Source organism: Plectropomus leopardus, chromosome 12, assembly GCF_026936395.1.
Source record: "Plectropomus leopardus strain MGB_pleo_1.0 chromosome 12, ASM2693639v1, whole genome shotgun sequence".
NCBI lineage: Eukaryota > Metazoa > Chordata > Actinopteri > Perciformes > Serranidae > Plectropomus > Plectropomus leopardus.
In genome coordinates, this window is record NC_142187.1 from 29,424,698 (window position 1) to 29,442,074 (window position 17,377).

The window sequence follows — 17,377 nt, forward strand, 5'->3', positions numbered from 1 at the left end:
TTTGCAGGCGGGTGAATGCAAATGTGATGACATGGGCTGAGATGTGTGGCTATAAAAATGGGAACGAGGGGGGAACGAGTGATGTGGAAGAGAAGGAGCTGTCATGATTGATGGAGTGAAACGGGCTGAGGTGCTTCTTTTCTCTTTTTTTTTCTTCCTCCGATTCACATTCAACTCCAATCTGAGGCAGTGAAGGCCGCAGACGCAGTGAAGCGTCCCTCGCTCGCTCCCACACACAATCACACACCACAAAAACGCATGAGTGGTCAAACAAAATGAACCTGGAAAAGTAGTGCTGAATAAAGGCAAACTTGTGCAGGAAGGTTGACTTGTGCAGAAAACGTATAGAGGCACCCACAGTGTGGCTAATGGCTTTGACGTCTATCACTCCATTTTCTGAGCCACTTTTATTGATGGCTGTATGAAACATCTGAGCCTAGAGGTTGCTGTGAGTGAACGGTGATAGAACAGGCTACACGGTGTGGAGTTGCCCACTCAGGTTCAGGCCAATTTTTCCCAATAGAAACATGGTTGGAAAGGGGTCGATAACATCACACTGGTAACATGGCCTCTGGTTTAAATTTAGCAGGGAAATGAGGGCGCTGTGTGGGCTCCTGCTTGAAAAGAAAAGAGGCGCTTAAACCGCCCCCGCACAGGCAAGCTCTCCTAGCTCTCCTCCCAGCGTTTCAGCTAACCCTGAGAGAGGGTGAAGAGGAGCGAAGGAACCAGAAACAGAGACAAGGGGAGAGGTGAGAGCGATTTTGACAGAATCAGCAATCCAATCAGTCTCCTTAGATTTGTGATTGAAGCTTAAGGTGAGATTGTTCTATGTTGTCAAAATCTGGATTTTTTTTTCTACTTCTGGCGAGCTTCCTGTGCATTCAACGCAGGTGATAAGGTGGATATGCAACTGATTTCACAACACATTGGGCAAATTCTTGAGAAAAACACTATGGGATGAGCCAAGATAGAAGAAAATTGTTTTGTTTTTTTTTTTCCAGTTATTCATCATCAATTACAGATGTGCGTTTGTGGGATTTGCATGAGTCTAGGATGAGTCATGAACTCTTCCCAGCCAGCTGGAACGCCTACTGCAAGGTTGATCTCACCGTGAGCATGTCTGCTCATGTTATCTGTGTTGTTTTTCTCCACTCGTTGTTGGGGTGCGTGAATGGAAAGATGTGTGAGAAAAGGAGGGATTGTTCTAAAAACCAGTTGGGTGAACGTGGACAAGGAAGCGTCGGCTGAGTGTGTGGTCTTTAATGACGTCTGGGCAGGTCCTTGCAGGTTGGCTACTCAGCGCCGTCTCATAGAAAACAATCTGTTGAGATGACTCAATCAAGGGTAACCAACCTGCACGCAAGCCTCTGGTAATTACTCAACGGGCTTCTCAGGCAGGAAGGGTGCAAAAGGAGGACACGAGAGAAAGGGAGGGGAGTTGACGGGAAAGAACAAGGAAAACACACTGTAGGAGGAGGTAAGAAACATTCAGGTTTCTGCCAGGGAGGGGACGGTGAGTTTTAGAGGTGTCCTGGACAACAAACTGGAATATGAGAGCTATCCTGAGCGCCAACTTGCAGTGAGTCTTAGTGTTTATTGTGTGAACTTGGCACAAATGAGACATGGCGGGGAGTATTGTTTGCAAAACAAGTAGGGTCATGTTTAGTTCAGTTTTCATAACGCGAAAGAAAGTCACGCTAAACATGTCCAAAACACTTCCAGGAAGACAAGCAGCCACCATGTTTTTGTCTTTTTTCAGATCAAACGATGCTGTCCTGGTTGTCAAGCACCTTAAGCACACAGTCAGATAACAATGAACTGTGAGCAGCAGCTGCCAGAAAACACTGCTGTAAAACAAAGGAGTTGGACTGTGTTTGGGAGTTGAGGGTAGACCATTTGGCCAGGTGTAGAGACACGGCCAGGTGGTGTCAGCCAGAGCCTCACTTACACAGTTATTCTCTGCTCGATCTTGCCAAAATTCCCTTAATGTTATGCTGTAAAGTCCCATGTGAGATGGGCCACCTGGGTGGCTTTACAAACACACACAAAAATAAGTCATTTTGAACAGTAATGTGCAAAAAATCTTGGGCCACCTCACCTTTGATGTTTTAGCAAAGATGTTATAAGATTTTATATATACTGTGTGTGTGTGTGTGTGTGTGTGTGTGTGTGTGTTTCTCAGTCTTTTTTTTTGAGATACAAAACAAAAACAAAAAAAAGAATACAAAGAAAATGTACAATGCACTAAAACACCATAAAAAGTCAGAACAAACTGGATTTTTCAGACTGAAGTCAATATTTCGTGTGAAACACAGAATCATACCAACATAACAAAAGGTAGCTCAAACAGTCAATATTGAGCTTTGGACATGTCTTGAATGCAACCTGGTGTACAAACACCCGAAGATTAGTATTGTAAATGTCATGTTGTCTACCAGAGAGCGTTCAAGACATTAAAAAAGGAGGATTAAAAGGAAGGGCAGGTCACACTAAATACATGCAACTTTAGCCTGTGGAAGCCTGTGGTGTTTTATTCTGAAATATTTGCATTTTTAATACTTTATTTTTTATTCTTAATACTTTTAATATAATAACATATTTCCTGTATGTAGCTGTATTTTGATAAAGAAAACACTGAGAAATTAATATGTTTGATCATAATAACCTTTCAAAAATGTCAAAGTTCAAGGTGGCCTAAGACTTTTGAGTTTATCACTGAAACCCGGTTACACAACTGGGATCCGCATTCTTCTTCTTAGTGCCACTTGGGATGTAGCACATCTGACATGCCGTTAAAGGTGACTTTGACAGTGCTTCCTCTTCTGTAATGATAAGACTTCAGACAGCGGGGTGTTTGCCAAAGCAAATGAGGGTTAATAGCTCTACTCAAGGGCACAGCAGTGTGCACTGCCTGGGAACGGAACCAGCAACCTGTTGGTCTCCCTAAATGCTTCTGCAAGGCATTTATCGGCAAACGCTGCTCAGAGACACATGCAAGGCTGGTTAGATTTTTTTTCTTTTTTTTTTTTGTGGTGTCCCCGCGGCCAGAGAGCACTTACTTGTTTAAATTAGATGTTTTTGTGTGAGGCCATCGGGGGTGCGAGTGAATGCGTGTTCGTGCAAATGTTACTCGCGGCAAACAATCAGAAGGAAGCTCTTAAGCTGGTCTCTCCTCTCCCAAAGAGAGGGAAAAAGTGAGACTGGGGTTTTTGGTTTTAAGATATTCATGAATCTCTGAATCCCTCTTAAGGATTACAATCTCTCATCCATCTCATGGTGTCACATAGCTTTGGGCGATTCGGAGCAGCCTGCATTAATGTGTAAAGGGCGGCGTCAGGAAAATAACTCTAATTTATAAACATGGTAACAAGGCAGTGCATATGTATTGCTGCTAAAACCCGCAAAGAGAGGTGCATTGATTCCACTAAGCCCCATCCTGATGTAACACATATAAAATATTTAATAGCTATAACTGTAGAATTAGAATGGATCTTGTTACGACAGCTAATCCAAAGCTGTGGGAGCAGGGTACCAATTTAGAGTCAAATGTCACATGTGGAGAAAGATGAAAAAAAGAGGAGAGGAGGGGATGGACTGATGCCAACAGAAAGAAAATTCCATGTGTGTCACATGTTGGGAAATGAAGTGTGAACTCAGAGAGTGGAAGCGTATACGGGAGCAGTGGAGAATGAAAATAATGGGAAATTAACATAGAACATCTACAGATGGTGAAAGAAAAGACAGAGGAACACTGGACAAGAATAAGATGTCATCCAGTACCTGTGCCTCTGGCAAAGCAACGTCCATGATGTTAGGCTGCCCTCGAGGTTCGCCGTTTTCAAGTCGGGAGAAGATGACTTGGTAGCCTCGGATTTGGCCGTGCTGCTTTCCCTGCAGGGGCGGCTTCCAGGTTACCCTGATTGCTGTAGAGTTTATGGCCTCAACCTCCAGCTTCCTGGGGGGTGCTCCTGGCACTGGTAAACAGAAAAAACGAGGGAGGAGAGAGGGAGGGAAAGCAGAATGCAAGAGTAAGATGACAGGAAAGACAGTGAGAGAGAAGCGGGGAAACAGGGGCGATTCCAAGGTTTTTTTAAATGAGGTGGCACGGGGAGGACGAAGAACCCGTCATGGGGGGGTCCATCGGAAATCATACAGTTTTATCAGTAAGGAAAGTTGGATTAAAAAACATTGGACATGATTTTCAGGCTCTGGAATGGTGGGTGTTACAAGAAAGCTCCTTTCCCACTGCCCCAAAAAACACTTACACCTGCTAACATCTGGCTTTTTTTGTAAGTGGAAAGCTTATAATCGATATTTACACCCGGGTCAAATGACTCTGCAGTAGTCGTGGGAGTTTATTGGCTCTATGATCTGAAGTGAGATGAATACACTGCAGACACAAAATACGGTCGACCTCCACTCAAACAGCTTTCCTAACTTCATTCAAAATGAGTCTGCACCAAGTGTAAAAGACAGATTAAAGTGAGAGAGAACATATAAAAGGAAGTAAACACTGCTAAGTTTTCACAGGCCTCCATCTGTGCTTTCTACTGCTTACTCTGTTTTCTGGCCTGTCTGTGACGTCAAAAGTGACACACCAAAAAAATACCCTCCTGTACACAGGAAGGCATACTCATATGCTGCGGAGCTTTGTACACAGCTCTGGTCTATTAGCAACAGGAAAGGAGTCTATGGCCTATTTTAGCGTTTTATCCATGTTTAAAAACCTGCATACATGCACGAATTTTGTTGAAAAACGGTTACAAGAGCCTGAAAAGGTTTTGTACTGAATAACTGTTCTGCATGGAAAGGACAACAAAATTTTGTTGTGCTGAATAAAAAACATCAAATGGGCATTCATTATTCATTTAACTTGCTTTATTTTCAATACATGCAGTGCGTTTGTATATATGTATTTGTTCTCTGGCAGCAAATCAGTAATAGAAGTAATTGAGTAATTAATTGAGTAATTGAAAGCTGATAAAATGGTGTCGGGCATTGTCTGATTACTGAAGCCCGATGGCAAAGAGGGGAAATCATATTTCAAGGGGGGGGTGGCGCCACCCTGTGCCACCCATTTGGACACACCCCTGGGGAGGAAGAAAGAGTTAAAACATGTTGAGTTGGTGATTTTCCTCACTTTACTGTGTTTTGTGATGAGGAGCCAAAAACTATCAAAAATAATGGCTCCTGAGTTTTTTTTATAGTCTTGGGTGCTCTGTAGAAGGATGTGCTTCTAGATTTTGCCATAAATCAAAATCATCTCTACTTTAGATCTTCTATGTCTACCGTGTCCCCAAAACAGCCTATGCGGGACACCATGTGGTCTAGCGATGTCTGTAATGCCCTTAATTTCAGGATGAAATTAGCTGTGTTGCAGCAAACTTCAAACACATTAATTATAGACGACTCTCTCTTAGGAGCAGCCGCTCTCTATCACACTGCAAACAAAATGAGGAACGAGTAAGAAAAAGAGGCAAGCGAGCGATAGAACGGAGAGGGGGAGTTCTGCTCCAATTCTACTCCTCAGAACAGAAGAAAGAAAACAAGAGGGCATTTAAAACAGTGAAGCGGAGGAAAGTGGTGCAGAGCTGAAGCCTGAGGGTGATGAGCCTTAACCTGCCAAAGATGTAAAGTGTTAAAGCTAAAGAGAGCGAGCTCAAAAGGGGAAAAAGAAGGAGAAGGTGACCCCCTCTGCTACCACTATCGCCTCATTAACTCAAAATTGATCAACAAGACTCAGAGAAATTTGCAGTAGGAGAAGAAGGAAAAAAGTGACAGGCAGCCCCAGCCAAGCAAAAGAGCACTCCGTTTAAGGGGAAGTGTCAACCTACCATCCTCTTTGGTTCTCATCCTCACTGGGGCACTCTCAGGGCCCGGGCCCACGTCAGTGTGTGCCCTCACCCACACCTGATACTCAGTCCACTTCTCCAGGCCCTCCAGCACATAGCTGGTGGCGTCTGCGCCGATGCCCGTCACCTCATGCCGCTCCGTGTCCTCTCCAGCCAAGGCCTGGTAGCTGACTGTATAGCGCACAATGGCGCCGTGGCGGCTAGCGGCAGGCGGTGCCACCCAACTCACCTTGAGGCTGGTGGAGCTCAGGCTGACCAGGTTTACATCCTGAGGGGGGGCGGATGGGGCTGCAGGGGGAAGGGGAGCACAGCCACATGGACGGGGGCACGGATCAAGCAAACAAAAAAGAAACTACAACACAAGCAAACATAAGGCCAAACGGCGGAAGCTTTTTGTGCAGCAGTTAATGTCAAAATTAACATGCAATTTTCAAAATGTCAATGTATCATTTATGAGTTTCACCACCCACAGTATGTATACAAATTTAAGCTACATATGAAGACCTAAAGTGTATAATTTTCATGCTCATCTTACATAATTCCCCATTGAGCAGATTATTATTTTTCTATCACACTGGATATGCATTTCTTGAATAAAAACCCAAATAAGGACGGGCATTAAGCCTGCAAAATGAAAACTGTGGAAAGTGGCATCAGCTTTAGTGAAAATGTAATGTTTATGTATGATCCTAATGTTTATGCTTACGCATTGCCCTTATAAAGAAAGAAATCTGAGTTTAATGTAATGTAATGGATGGGCATATTGGAGAAAAAGTTTCCAAACTAATTATTTTTTCAGATATTGAATCTATTTTAAGTACAGGATATTAAGGTCCATTTTTTGGATATGTACTCTACCTTGTAATAAAAGTCTGTTTTGAGTCACTTTGAGCTGGTGAAATTCACAAATGATTTTCTCATACTGTCGGTGATACATTTATTACACTCCAAGTTTGAATATTACATTTCCATTTTTTACACTGAATACAAAAAGCTTCCATACTAAACAGGATGCTGCCTCCAGACTGAGAGATTGGCTGCAAAAACACATTACCAGGCGAGAGTTGAAGCCGTGTTTGGCACTGCACTTACACGAGAGGCCATGAAACTACAGGGTGGGCTGAACCGAATACAAAACGTGCCAAAATTTTACAAGGCTATGTTTTTATAAAAACGTAATTTGCTCCTGACTGCCCTCTCTGCCATCTCTCGCAGTTTGCAGGGGGAGCCATAAACTGGCCGTGGATGTGCCAGTGTGCGAACAAGTGCTTGACAGCGTTGACTGGTGTTCACACATTGATGTAGAAGCTCTGGGCTTCATAACGGTTTGTCAGACCCTCAGTGCTGTAGCTAAGGCACACTGTGCTGTCTCCAAAGTCATACATAAAGCTATCATTTCATAATCAATACCAGACAAGAACACTGAAGCTATTGTTAACATCTAGACACCGCTAGATGTCTAGATCCTGTATATTCAAAACTTACTACAACATGCTGCTCTGTTATTAAAGGCATAGTTCACATTGTTTTGATGTGGGGTTGTATATAATACTTATCCATACACAGTCTATTACTTTCAGTGGATGTCAGGAGGCATGCCCCCAGTTTGAAGAAGCAGGCTGGATTCCAGCATGAATGCTAAGCAAGCAAGTGCTGTGGAGAGGTCAGCAACAAAACCTATTTTGACCATCTAAAAGAGACCCCAACCAAACAAAATGAATTCCAGTTTAAGTATATGCTACATTGGGGGTATATAAAAATGATTTAATTTAATGTCAGAATGTCATTTACAACTGGAAAACAAAGCTGTTTTGTCACTTTCTTCAAAGCCAGATTCCATTGAAGAAAACTGCGATTTAACATCGCTGAACCCAGAAGCTGCTGGTCTAACACTGCCTCAGTCTGTTTTTTCTTTGTGTTATTGTGTGTTCCTGGTGTCTGAAACAGTTAGTTCAGATTCACCAAAGACTCACAGTAACACAAACTAATTAACTGATCAAAGCAGCTATAGACCATCAGAAGACTGTGTTCAGTGAGCTAAAAATACTGTTTTCATCAATGGAGTCTGGTGGCTTTGACGAGAGCACAGATAGAAAACTGAAGCTGTTATGAGCTTCCCTGTCGGAAAGGGTTGTCTGATATTAAGATAAAGCAGTAAAAATATTCTCAATATCGCAAACATTTAACTAATTTTGACTTTTTTAGGTTGGACTTTTTCAGGTGGCCAAAATACAACTGTTGATAAGTCCCATCCATAGCAGTACCTTGCTTAGCTTCCATGCTGGACTTCAGCCCACTTCTCCAAACTGGGGCGTGTCGACTGACGTCTACTGTCTGTAACACACTGAATATGGATAAGCGCCTCGAGACAACCCTACTTCAAAAAATTGGAACAATCTCTTTAATCCCAACAGATTAGAATAATCAAACCAGCAATATTCTAGCAATATGGTTTTAGTCTTAAAACTACAACAAGACATCAATGTGAATTTCTTATTTAATGTCTATAGACATGCCACATTCAATTGTATTCTGTCGACCTCATCCTGCCATGTTTTATAATCACCATCTTCTCTGGCATGTCACAGTGTGTGCAGACAAATAGCACATACAGTCTAACGTGCCTGTGTATAGTTGGTCTGGAATAATACAATTACTGCAATAGATTCAATTACTTACAGCAGCCGCAGTATAAAAATATATTTAAACTCTCAAGTCTGGAGCTAGGGCAACACTGAAAACAAACACAATAGCATTCATAAATTTCATGCATCTAACTCAATCACAAACTTATTGAACTCTACAACAAAAAAAGGCATCTTATAAAAAGGGAATAAAATGAACCAAAAAAAAAGAAAATTTAAACAAAGGTGTTCTCACAAAGCATGCCTATGAATTTTTTTTATTAATATTCAGAGCAATGAACAGCTAGCTCAAATGTGAATCCAATAAACTAAAGCCAGAACATGAAACTGTAAAAAACACTGTAGCTTAACAGAAAAAAGAGTCTACACAGGTGGTCCCTTATTCACGAGAGAATGAACAGGAAACTACAAAGACCTGACAACACCATGTGTGTTACAAAAACGTGACAGACTGAATCAAAAATGATGCTGATGATTTGCAGAGACTGTGATACTGAAGTTGTGATGAAAAGTCTGCTCGATCAAAGTTAAATTGGATGAGGGGAGTATAACACCACAGGAAATACACAGACCTCGGAGGCAAAAATGAGACAGAGTTGGCCTAAAATAGAGATAAAATTGTTGATTAAGATGATAAAATCCCCCTATCTGCCTCTCCCACCTCCAAATAATATCACCCAATGTGTAATGCAAATATAGACCTATTTGTTCAACAGCTGTCTTTGGTTTTACATTGTTTGAAATCTGATTATGAGATTCACTTAAATAATTTCCTGTTTCCCGTTAGGTAAAGCATCATGCGACTCCAGTCAAGTGCTTAGCTGAGTTGCAGAGTTGTAGGGTTTCATCATCTATAAACAGCAAAAAAGTGAATACAGCTCAGTTATGTTCATTGCTCTGAATCTTAAAAAAAATGATACTAACCACTTAAATGCAGCACTTGAAAATGTCACACTTTCCCACTGCCTATTTGCTTCAGCACCTTCCCAAGGCTGCTGCTTATTTCATGCACACCATCCGCATGAAATCCAAATTCTGCTCTCCGAATTCTGTGTCCTTGTGACTCCTGCTGTTAGGAGACCCAAGGACAGAGAGTCATCGTCGCTTATGGTCTCAGTTGACAGTTATATAACTCTGTGGTTGTCAAAGGTGTTACCTCTTCACTGATTTTGTCTGGCGTAATGGAAAAAGATTTTAAAAAGTGATTTCAATACCTTCCGCACAGTCCATTGAAGTAGTGACTATGTTGACATGCACACTAATATTCCACTATTACTCCGATTATGACGATAATCTGAATTTGATATGAGCCATTTTAACATTATATTCCATTTAGATATTGAAAAGTAGGCCTGTTCCATAATGTAAACACACATTTAAATAATGCATCTCAGTTGGGTTTTTTACTGCAGTTTGCAACCTCTTGCCTGTTTACAGTAAGCTCCCTGTGTTGTCATGGTAGCCTTGTACGCGACCAGCAATTTGCAAGGCTTAGGTAGAGTTGCATTCCCAAAAAAGCTCACATCTCTGGTCAGAATGAGGAAGATTGCCCCTTTTAAAACTATAATGACTTAGATGAAAACAAGATTGCAGAAATACCGCTACACCGACCTTTACAGGAAGGTGGTTTAAAGAGTGAAGGTGGACAGCTGTGTTTGCATGGTCCAACAAAATAATGTGCGTGATTGATGTGATAAATGACATGTTAGGGCACATTAATCAGAATATGCACGGCTGCATGTAAACAGGAATATTAGAGGAATACTAATTTTAAAACGTTATATTGTCTTAATTCGAATAAGCACAAAAACTAGAATATTGGTGTATGGGAATGTAGATGGTGATCCTCTTTCTGACAGAAATTTTAATGTAGAGCATTACTTTTCATCTGACATTGTTCTGCAATCTTTTTGGCGCATTTTAAAAGTTATTTATGTAGAATGTACAAATATATTTTCACTGCTAAAAAAATCTGCTAAAGACTAGTAGATTGGGGTTTGAAGTTGCCGTTGCCAAATAAAACATAACATACTAAAAAGATCTGCATCCATCAAAACTAAAAGGCTAAAATCTGATCTTTCCTTCTTTTGTTCTCCAGCGTTTTGTCAATCATAGCCTGCAAGTGTTGCAGGGCTCTACAGTGCAGCATTTTGCAGCATATGCCAGTGGAAATTAGCGTGTGTGAATGTGCGCAGCGGTGCGAGTGTGTACAAATCAGCTGGTACTAATTAACGTTAATTCCATGAGCAACTTGATGGCAGGCCAAAATTAAACATGTCTGTGTCAGGTTCATATGCTCTCTGCAAGCTGGTGTTTGTATTCAAAGATCATTTGTGATGGGAAGGAGCTCCACTCTGTAACACCTCTGAACAACCACGAGTGAATGAGTGTTTCTGTGGTTCAAGTCATGTGACAAGTCATCTCTCTAGTGGATCACATCTCCTTAAGTAAGTAAAACTTTTATTTATAACATAGATGCAGTATAACTAAGTAACATATTAGAAAGTTACAACATTCTTGTAAACCTTTTTTTTAAAAAACTAAAATGTAGTTGTTTGCAAGGCTCAAATGTACTGTATAAAAGCCTTCTGGGTGAGATGGTACAAGCGTGATGCCACTACAGCAAAAATAACAGCAGTCAGCTGGCAGAGAGTGACATTTTGAGTGCTGGCACTGTAAAAGCACATAGTGATATAAGGCGAAATAACACAGCACAGCTCACAAATGTGGGAACACGACACATTAAACGTACCTTTGACACTGAACACAGGGCCCGCCCTCAGACAGACGGACAGGAGGGTTAGTGTTGGTGACAGAGGGGAAGTGGTGGAAGCGTGAGGCTTGCCGGGTTGGCTGCACTGTCAGCATTTTATGTTGCGCTGAAATTGACTTGACATTCAAATTGCCAACGCTGTCTGATTTAAGCTCTATGAAACTGTCCTGCCTAAACCTGAACCTGCTTCAGCCGGCTGCGGGTGACTGTTGCTCTACAAAATCACTGGTTAGTGGATGACAAGGAGGTGAGACAAGAGAGAAAAATTGTGGACTTACTGGACTGGGCAGTGCGGGCCTCGATTGGCTGGGTGTAGACACCTAAACCCATCTCAGAGCGGGCTGCTAGCGAGAAACGGTACAAGGTGTCAGGCTTCAGACCGTCCACAGCATAGGAGCCGGCTGGGTCGAAGGTCTTATGTAGCTAAAAAGAAAGATGACACTGACTTAAAATCAAAGACAATCTTCTAATGTATTGAGTTACAGGGGTTGTACTTGTTGTATTGTTTTGACATGGAGGAATTAATCCTCAACTGAAATCCTAAAGCCCAGACTGCTGCCTCTCCGTCCTGCATGAATACAAAGCAGAAAACGCAGCCAAATGTGAGAGCAACTTGTTCCAAAAAACAAATCGCCCTCTAGTTTACAACTGGTGCAGTGGTCCAGCAGAGTTGAACAAAGGGCCATGGCGCCGAGAGACATAACATAACAACTTTTCTGTCTGTTACTACAGTAAATCTTTCTCGTCAGCTGGGAAGTTGACTGCATCACTACAACAACATTGCTGCAGCCGAGGCTTCCCATCCAGAGAAATTGCATCATAAAGAGCGAGATGCATTCGTCGCAATCTCACAGCAGAAGATGAGACAAGTGAAAATGAGATGGATGGATGGATGGATGGATGGATGGATGGATGGATGGATGGATAGATGGATAGATAGATACATACATACGTACATACATGGAATTTAGAAGAGATAGATGGTATGTAGGAGAGAAAGATGAAATATAGGAGACAAATGTGGAATGTAGGAGAGATAAGAAGCAATAGCATATATAGATGGGTAGGCAGGTTGGTGGACAGATACATAGACAGACAGATACATGGCCATACAAATACATAGATACATACATAGATGGTATGTAGGAGAGAAATATAAAATGTAGGACAGAAGACAAGGTCATGAAATAGTTATAATAAATAGCAAAACAGATAAATAGAGATAGACTGATAGATACATACATACATAGATGGTATGTAGGAGAGAAAACGAGGACATGAAATAGTTATAACTTCATGCTGTTATTCTAACCTTGGTCTCTGTGTTGACCTCCCAGTACTGCAGCTCATACTTAGTGATGGGGTCCTGTACGGGCCACAGCCATGTTAGCATGATGCGGTTATCCAGCTCAGCTTCAGCCTCAAAGCTAGATGGCTGGGCAGGAACTGGGTACAGAGGGGCGAGAGGACAGAAGTTAAAAATTTACAGGAACAAAAAGAGCACATTACTGAGGCTAAATGTTCTCCACAGCGTCAGCAGCAATAACCACCTCCGCAAAACTGACTGTATGAGAAAGCATTTGCATGGCAGAGACAAAGTGATCCAAAAATAATCTTAAGGGCCCTTTCACACACGCTGTAGGTGCATACAATACACACAATATTGGCTAAATAAAATACTTCAGCTACACTTATCCTAAACTGTTACCTTATATAACACTATACTGAAAAAGCAAAACTAGAGGCACTTACACAACCTATACAAGCAAAATGTAAAACTCTGCATGTGCACATTAACATGCACACTTTAATTAACACACAGAGCGCACACACAGTGACTGGCTGCTCACCTCCCTGCTGGGTTTTCACTTGCAGGATGTCAGAAGGTGGCCCGTCACCTACAGAGGTGAAACCCAGCACCCTGAGGCTGTAGGTGATATCGGGAGTCAGGCCTGAGATGGTTGTCAGACTGCTGTCATCCGTGTTGTGTTTCTGCCAGGCGCTGAGCGGGGCCGTCAAGTCCGAGCTGTAATAGACCCGGTAGCCCCTGATTTGCCCGTTGGGTTCCTCTGGTGGCTCCCACTGCACCAGCATTGTGCTGGCACTCAGCATGCGTGCTTGGACGTGCAGAGGCGGCGAGGAGGGGGCCTGCTCACCGGTGCGTGTCTCCACGGGGTCGCTGGGTGGCCCACGGCCAATGTTGTTGACAGCCATGACACGAAACTCATACTCAGAGTAGGGGCTAAGTCCACCAATGCTGTAACGGGTAGTTGCCACACCTTCCACTTCCTGGAAGCCGTTGTCTGAGGATTTGGCTCTGTACTGGATCATGTAGTAGGAGACGGGTTCTGGGTTTCCAGAGTCCCAGGTGAGAGTCACACTAGTGGCTGTGGTCTCAGTCACAATGAGGGAGGTGGGGGGCTTCGGCAGGGCTGGGGAGAGAGAAGGTATTAGTTTTATGTCAAGAATGGACTTTTAGGACTTGTGGATAATTTGACAAAAATTGGATGTCTGACACATTTGAAACCATGATTCTCAAAATGCAGGCACAATACACCAAAAATCAGCTCTTGTGGAGAAAAGGCATGACTGGTCATGTAATTCTCCATTCTGTAACTCATAGCACTGAAATGATTGTTTCATAAGCTAATCCTTATAGCGCTGTCAGCAGCCATTATTCCCAAATGAATAGAAAAGCTAGACTGAAATCCCATTTTTTATTTTATAACTGGGCTGGTCATTACTGACAATACAAGAAAATTGCAGGAGTTGCTCCTCATGTGAGTGTGCCACAAATACAAACAAAACAGAGGGTCTTCATTATGGCTTCCTCCTAGAAGGGGGTCTGTATTGCTGTGGTCCCTCTAAATGACTGTGTATCGATCAGATGAGTAGAAAGGGATCAATATAGACAACAACTGATAAGAGAGGCTGCAATAGGTACACAACACACACGCAGGTGGGTAAGGCCACATTCACACAAACACAAGACTCGACAAACATAAAGAAACACACACCAGCCTTCAACATGATGCTCATTGACAAAGAAGGCAAACAACCTTTAATTTTCACCTCTGTATCAACAAAAACCACAGGCCACGGTACAGGGGCAGCAATGATTATGTACAAGAAGTTTCAGAGGCTTTGGTTGATTCATAACATTTCATTATCAGATATGTGGGTGACTCGAGTCAGCAGCATCATCATGGCAACAACCTCCCATAAAAGCCCCATTTACACTGCATGTTCAGGGTGGGAAAATCATACTGTTACGCTGCCCTGCCGTTCTGTATACAAGGTAGTGTCTTGCAATGAGACGACAGAGTCGTCTTGCCTTTAAGCCACCACGGGAGGTAGTGACAGGCCTGAAACAGTGTCTGTATAAACAGTACAGCCAGCAAGATGGGACCATGGGCCACAGGTGTGAGGTTTTGACGACATGTTTTATGTGAGAATTTAAAAAGCAGCTTGCACAGTTAGGCACTAACTCAAATATGAACAACAGCCAAAAAAATGTCTGCAAAATGGGAAAAAAATGACCAGGTGCTCCTTACCATCTGAGCACAGGACGAGATTTAACGGCATATAACAGAGAAGGGAAATGATTGTTATTGCCATGTTTTGCTATGTTTCTGTTCAGAAAGTGCTTCTGATGCTTTTGTTGTGTCATACCAGTAGCCAACGCTGTTGTGATAAACATCACGCCTGGCATGCCTCTTTTGGTTTTGCAATGCCGGTATGCTATTTAAAATCACATACTGGAGTGCCATAATGCCACTGTTGTTTTTCTATGTAAAAATGCAAAGGTAGCGTAAAGAAGCGACTTAATAATGGCACTATAGAGAACCCCAATTTGAGTAACCAGCACCTCCTGGTCCCTCATATAAAAGCTGTTGTTTTTTTTAGTGGATTTTTGGTTAGAAGTCTAAAATAAGGTCTGTGGTTCACACAAGCTGAAGAGACTTTCATATTTTGGTCTACATACATACATTAGTAAATACCCCACCCGTGAGCTGTAAAGCTTTTACATGTCTCAAATATGGCGGTTGCAAACAAGTGGCTAAATGAGACTACAGAACATCACCACATGGTCCCACGCCGAGCACGGCTTTATAGCCTCATAGCAGTGGCGACATGACAATTAAGTGTAGTTTGTTTCTAGCGTACATTATCATTTTACCTCGGCGATTACATTTAGACTTCAAAAATCTTGAAAGTGTGAATTTGTGAAGATTATCTTGCTGATCAAAATATGTAAACATAACCGTTTGTTTACCACAGAGCTTATTTACAGCAATAATCCAAAATCCAATGGAAAAATCCAATAGGCTTTTTGACAAGGGAACCAGGGCGATGTTAGCTTCAGGTTTGGATTACAGAAAAACATCATCCCTGGGACACTCCATTGCACGATGTCTGTGTAGAAAGGGCTATAGGTAGAACAAGTCTGAACAGTAGCACTCACCTTTGACAGTGACCTGAGCGGTGGCTTCAATCATGCCCAGAGAAGAGATGGCCACGCAAGTGTAGTTGGCCGACTCACGGATGTTGGTCACTTCCAGCACGTTGCGTCCCAACGGCATCTCTTCCTCCCTGGTGAGCTCCGCCAGGCCCATCATCCACTTGACGTAGGGCATTGGCGAGCCCACAGCCACACAAGTCAGGTTGACGCTGCCGCCTGGCATCACCTCTTGGTTGGTAGGTGGAATGGAGAATCTGGGTGGGACTCTTCGCACTACGGGGATGAAGAAAGGCAGGAGAAAGTAGTAAATAGGTAGGATAGTAACAGTTTTATGTGATTTCATACATGGTCAAGCCCCGTATGACACCATGGGGCTTAAAGATAACTCTGAAAAGCTAACCTAAATGGAGGGCTGATCGCTTTTGTCCTAATGTGCAGGCGAGCACAATGGGAATAATAGGACTGTCACAAAATGGCTCTGGAAATTCACAAGAAAACTTTGAGGGGGTGTTTTTATCCTCTCGCCTACAAAAGGGGATATAATCAAAAAATAGCCCAGTTTTGCTTGAGACTCTGTCTGGCCCTCTTTTGTCAGAGTGTCAAATGGTAGCGAGAGTTGCATCATTGAGGGACCCTGTGGAGATGGCATTGTTTGATTTCTCCTCCTGCTCCCTCTCTCTGCTGGCTCCTTCTGCTCAGCCTGTCTTTCTCCCTCTCTCTCTCGCTCCCTCTCTTTGTGCAGTACTGATATGCAGATAGGCTGACATTAAAAAGGGTTCCCATGGAGACAAGAAGGGCCCGTTGACGTCGCCAGGGACAAGGCAAACACCGATGCAGAGGCTCCATGCAATACTGAAAAGCTGGCCCAGAATAAACAGGCAGCCAGCATTTACATATGACTTGTTTTCTGTCTAAATAAAGATACACAAGAAATGCTTACCATATTTACACACTTTAGATCTTTTCCTGGTAACTTTTTTGGCAACCATAACAAACTTATCCGCTTGACAAGCCTAACTTGACAGTGCTGTGCGAGCATCCATCAGTGTCAGACCTGTTAAATTTATGATACGCCGAACCTTTCTGTAGTCAGCCCTGAATGTAAGAAGGAGGAGACTTTTTTTAACCTTGATTATGGAGAAAGTGAAGCCAAGCCAAACATTTAGCTCCCCAGTGAGGACCCATTATTGCTACACTATCCTGCTACTGCTGGTCGTATGTATTCAAAACACAGCAGCATGAAACTATCCCTGCAGAATTTATACTGCTTGTTTCCCCTAATGCACTACAACATCTCTGTGTCTCACTGGAAAAAAAAAGCCCTTGACTGTAATTGCTCTTTTGCACCGGTCTCCATGAAAATGGATTTTCAAATGTGAGTCTCCCTCCACCTTCCCTATAAGCCCCCACCCCTTACCCCTCCCTCCCCCGATCTAATTTGAACCAGAACGTTGTTATAGCCATGCTTGTTATTCCCCTCATTATGTGGCGAAATGGAAAAAACACAAAAGCACCTTTTGAGATTCCAGTCAGGAGAAGGCTGCTTCTCTGGACCGCACCATAATAAGAAGGACTCGGTTCACACTCATCTGAATTTTCCCAAAATAATTGAGGTTCCATATAAAGACCTGCTGCTCTCTCTTTT

The 17,377-nt window shown here is 42.7% G+C and overlaps 1 protein-coding gene across 11 annotated transcripts in view; it reads right to left on the reverse strand.

Annotated features, from left to right (window-relative positions):
- Positions 1–17,377, reverse strand: part of ptprfb (protein tyrosine phosphatase receptor type Fb) — a 215,589-nt gene that overhangs the window by 64,912 nt on the left and 133,300 nt on the right. For 7 of the 11 annotated variants that reach the window (XM_088085767.1, XM_088085766.1, XM_042497203.2 and 4 more), the window contains 6 exons: positions 15,736–16,005; positions 13,121–13,702; positions 12,583–12,716; positions 11,549–11,693; positions 5,835–6,140; positions 3,781–3,974 (listed from right to left, as the gene is read on the reverse strand). In XM_088085767.1, coding sequence (XP_087941893.1) covers positions 3,781–3,974; positions 5,835–6,140; positions 11,549–11,693; positions 12,583–12,716; positions 13,121–13,702; positions 15,736–16,005 — 1,631 coding nt within the window. The remainder of the gene's footprint in view (positions 1–3,780; positions 3,975–5,834; positions 6,141–11,548; positions 11,694–12,582; positions 12,717–13,120; positions 13,703–15,735; positions 16,006–17,377) is intronic. The other 4 variants (XM_088085773.1, XM_088085774.1, XM_088085772.1 and 1 more) reach the window with 1 other exon arrangement.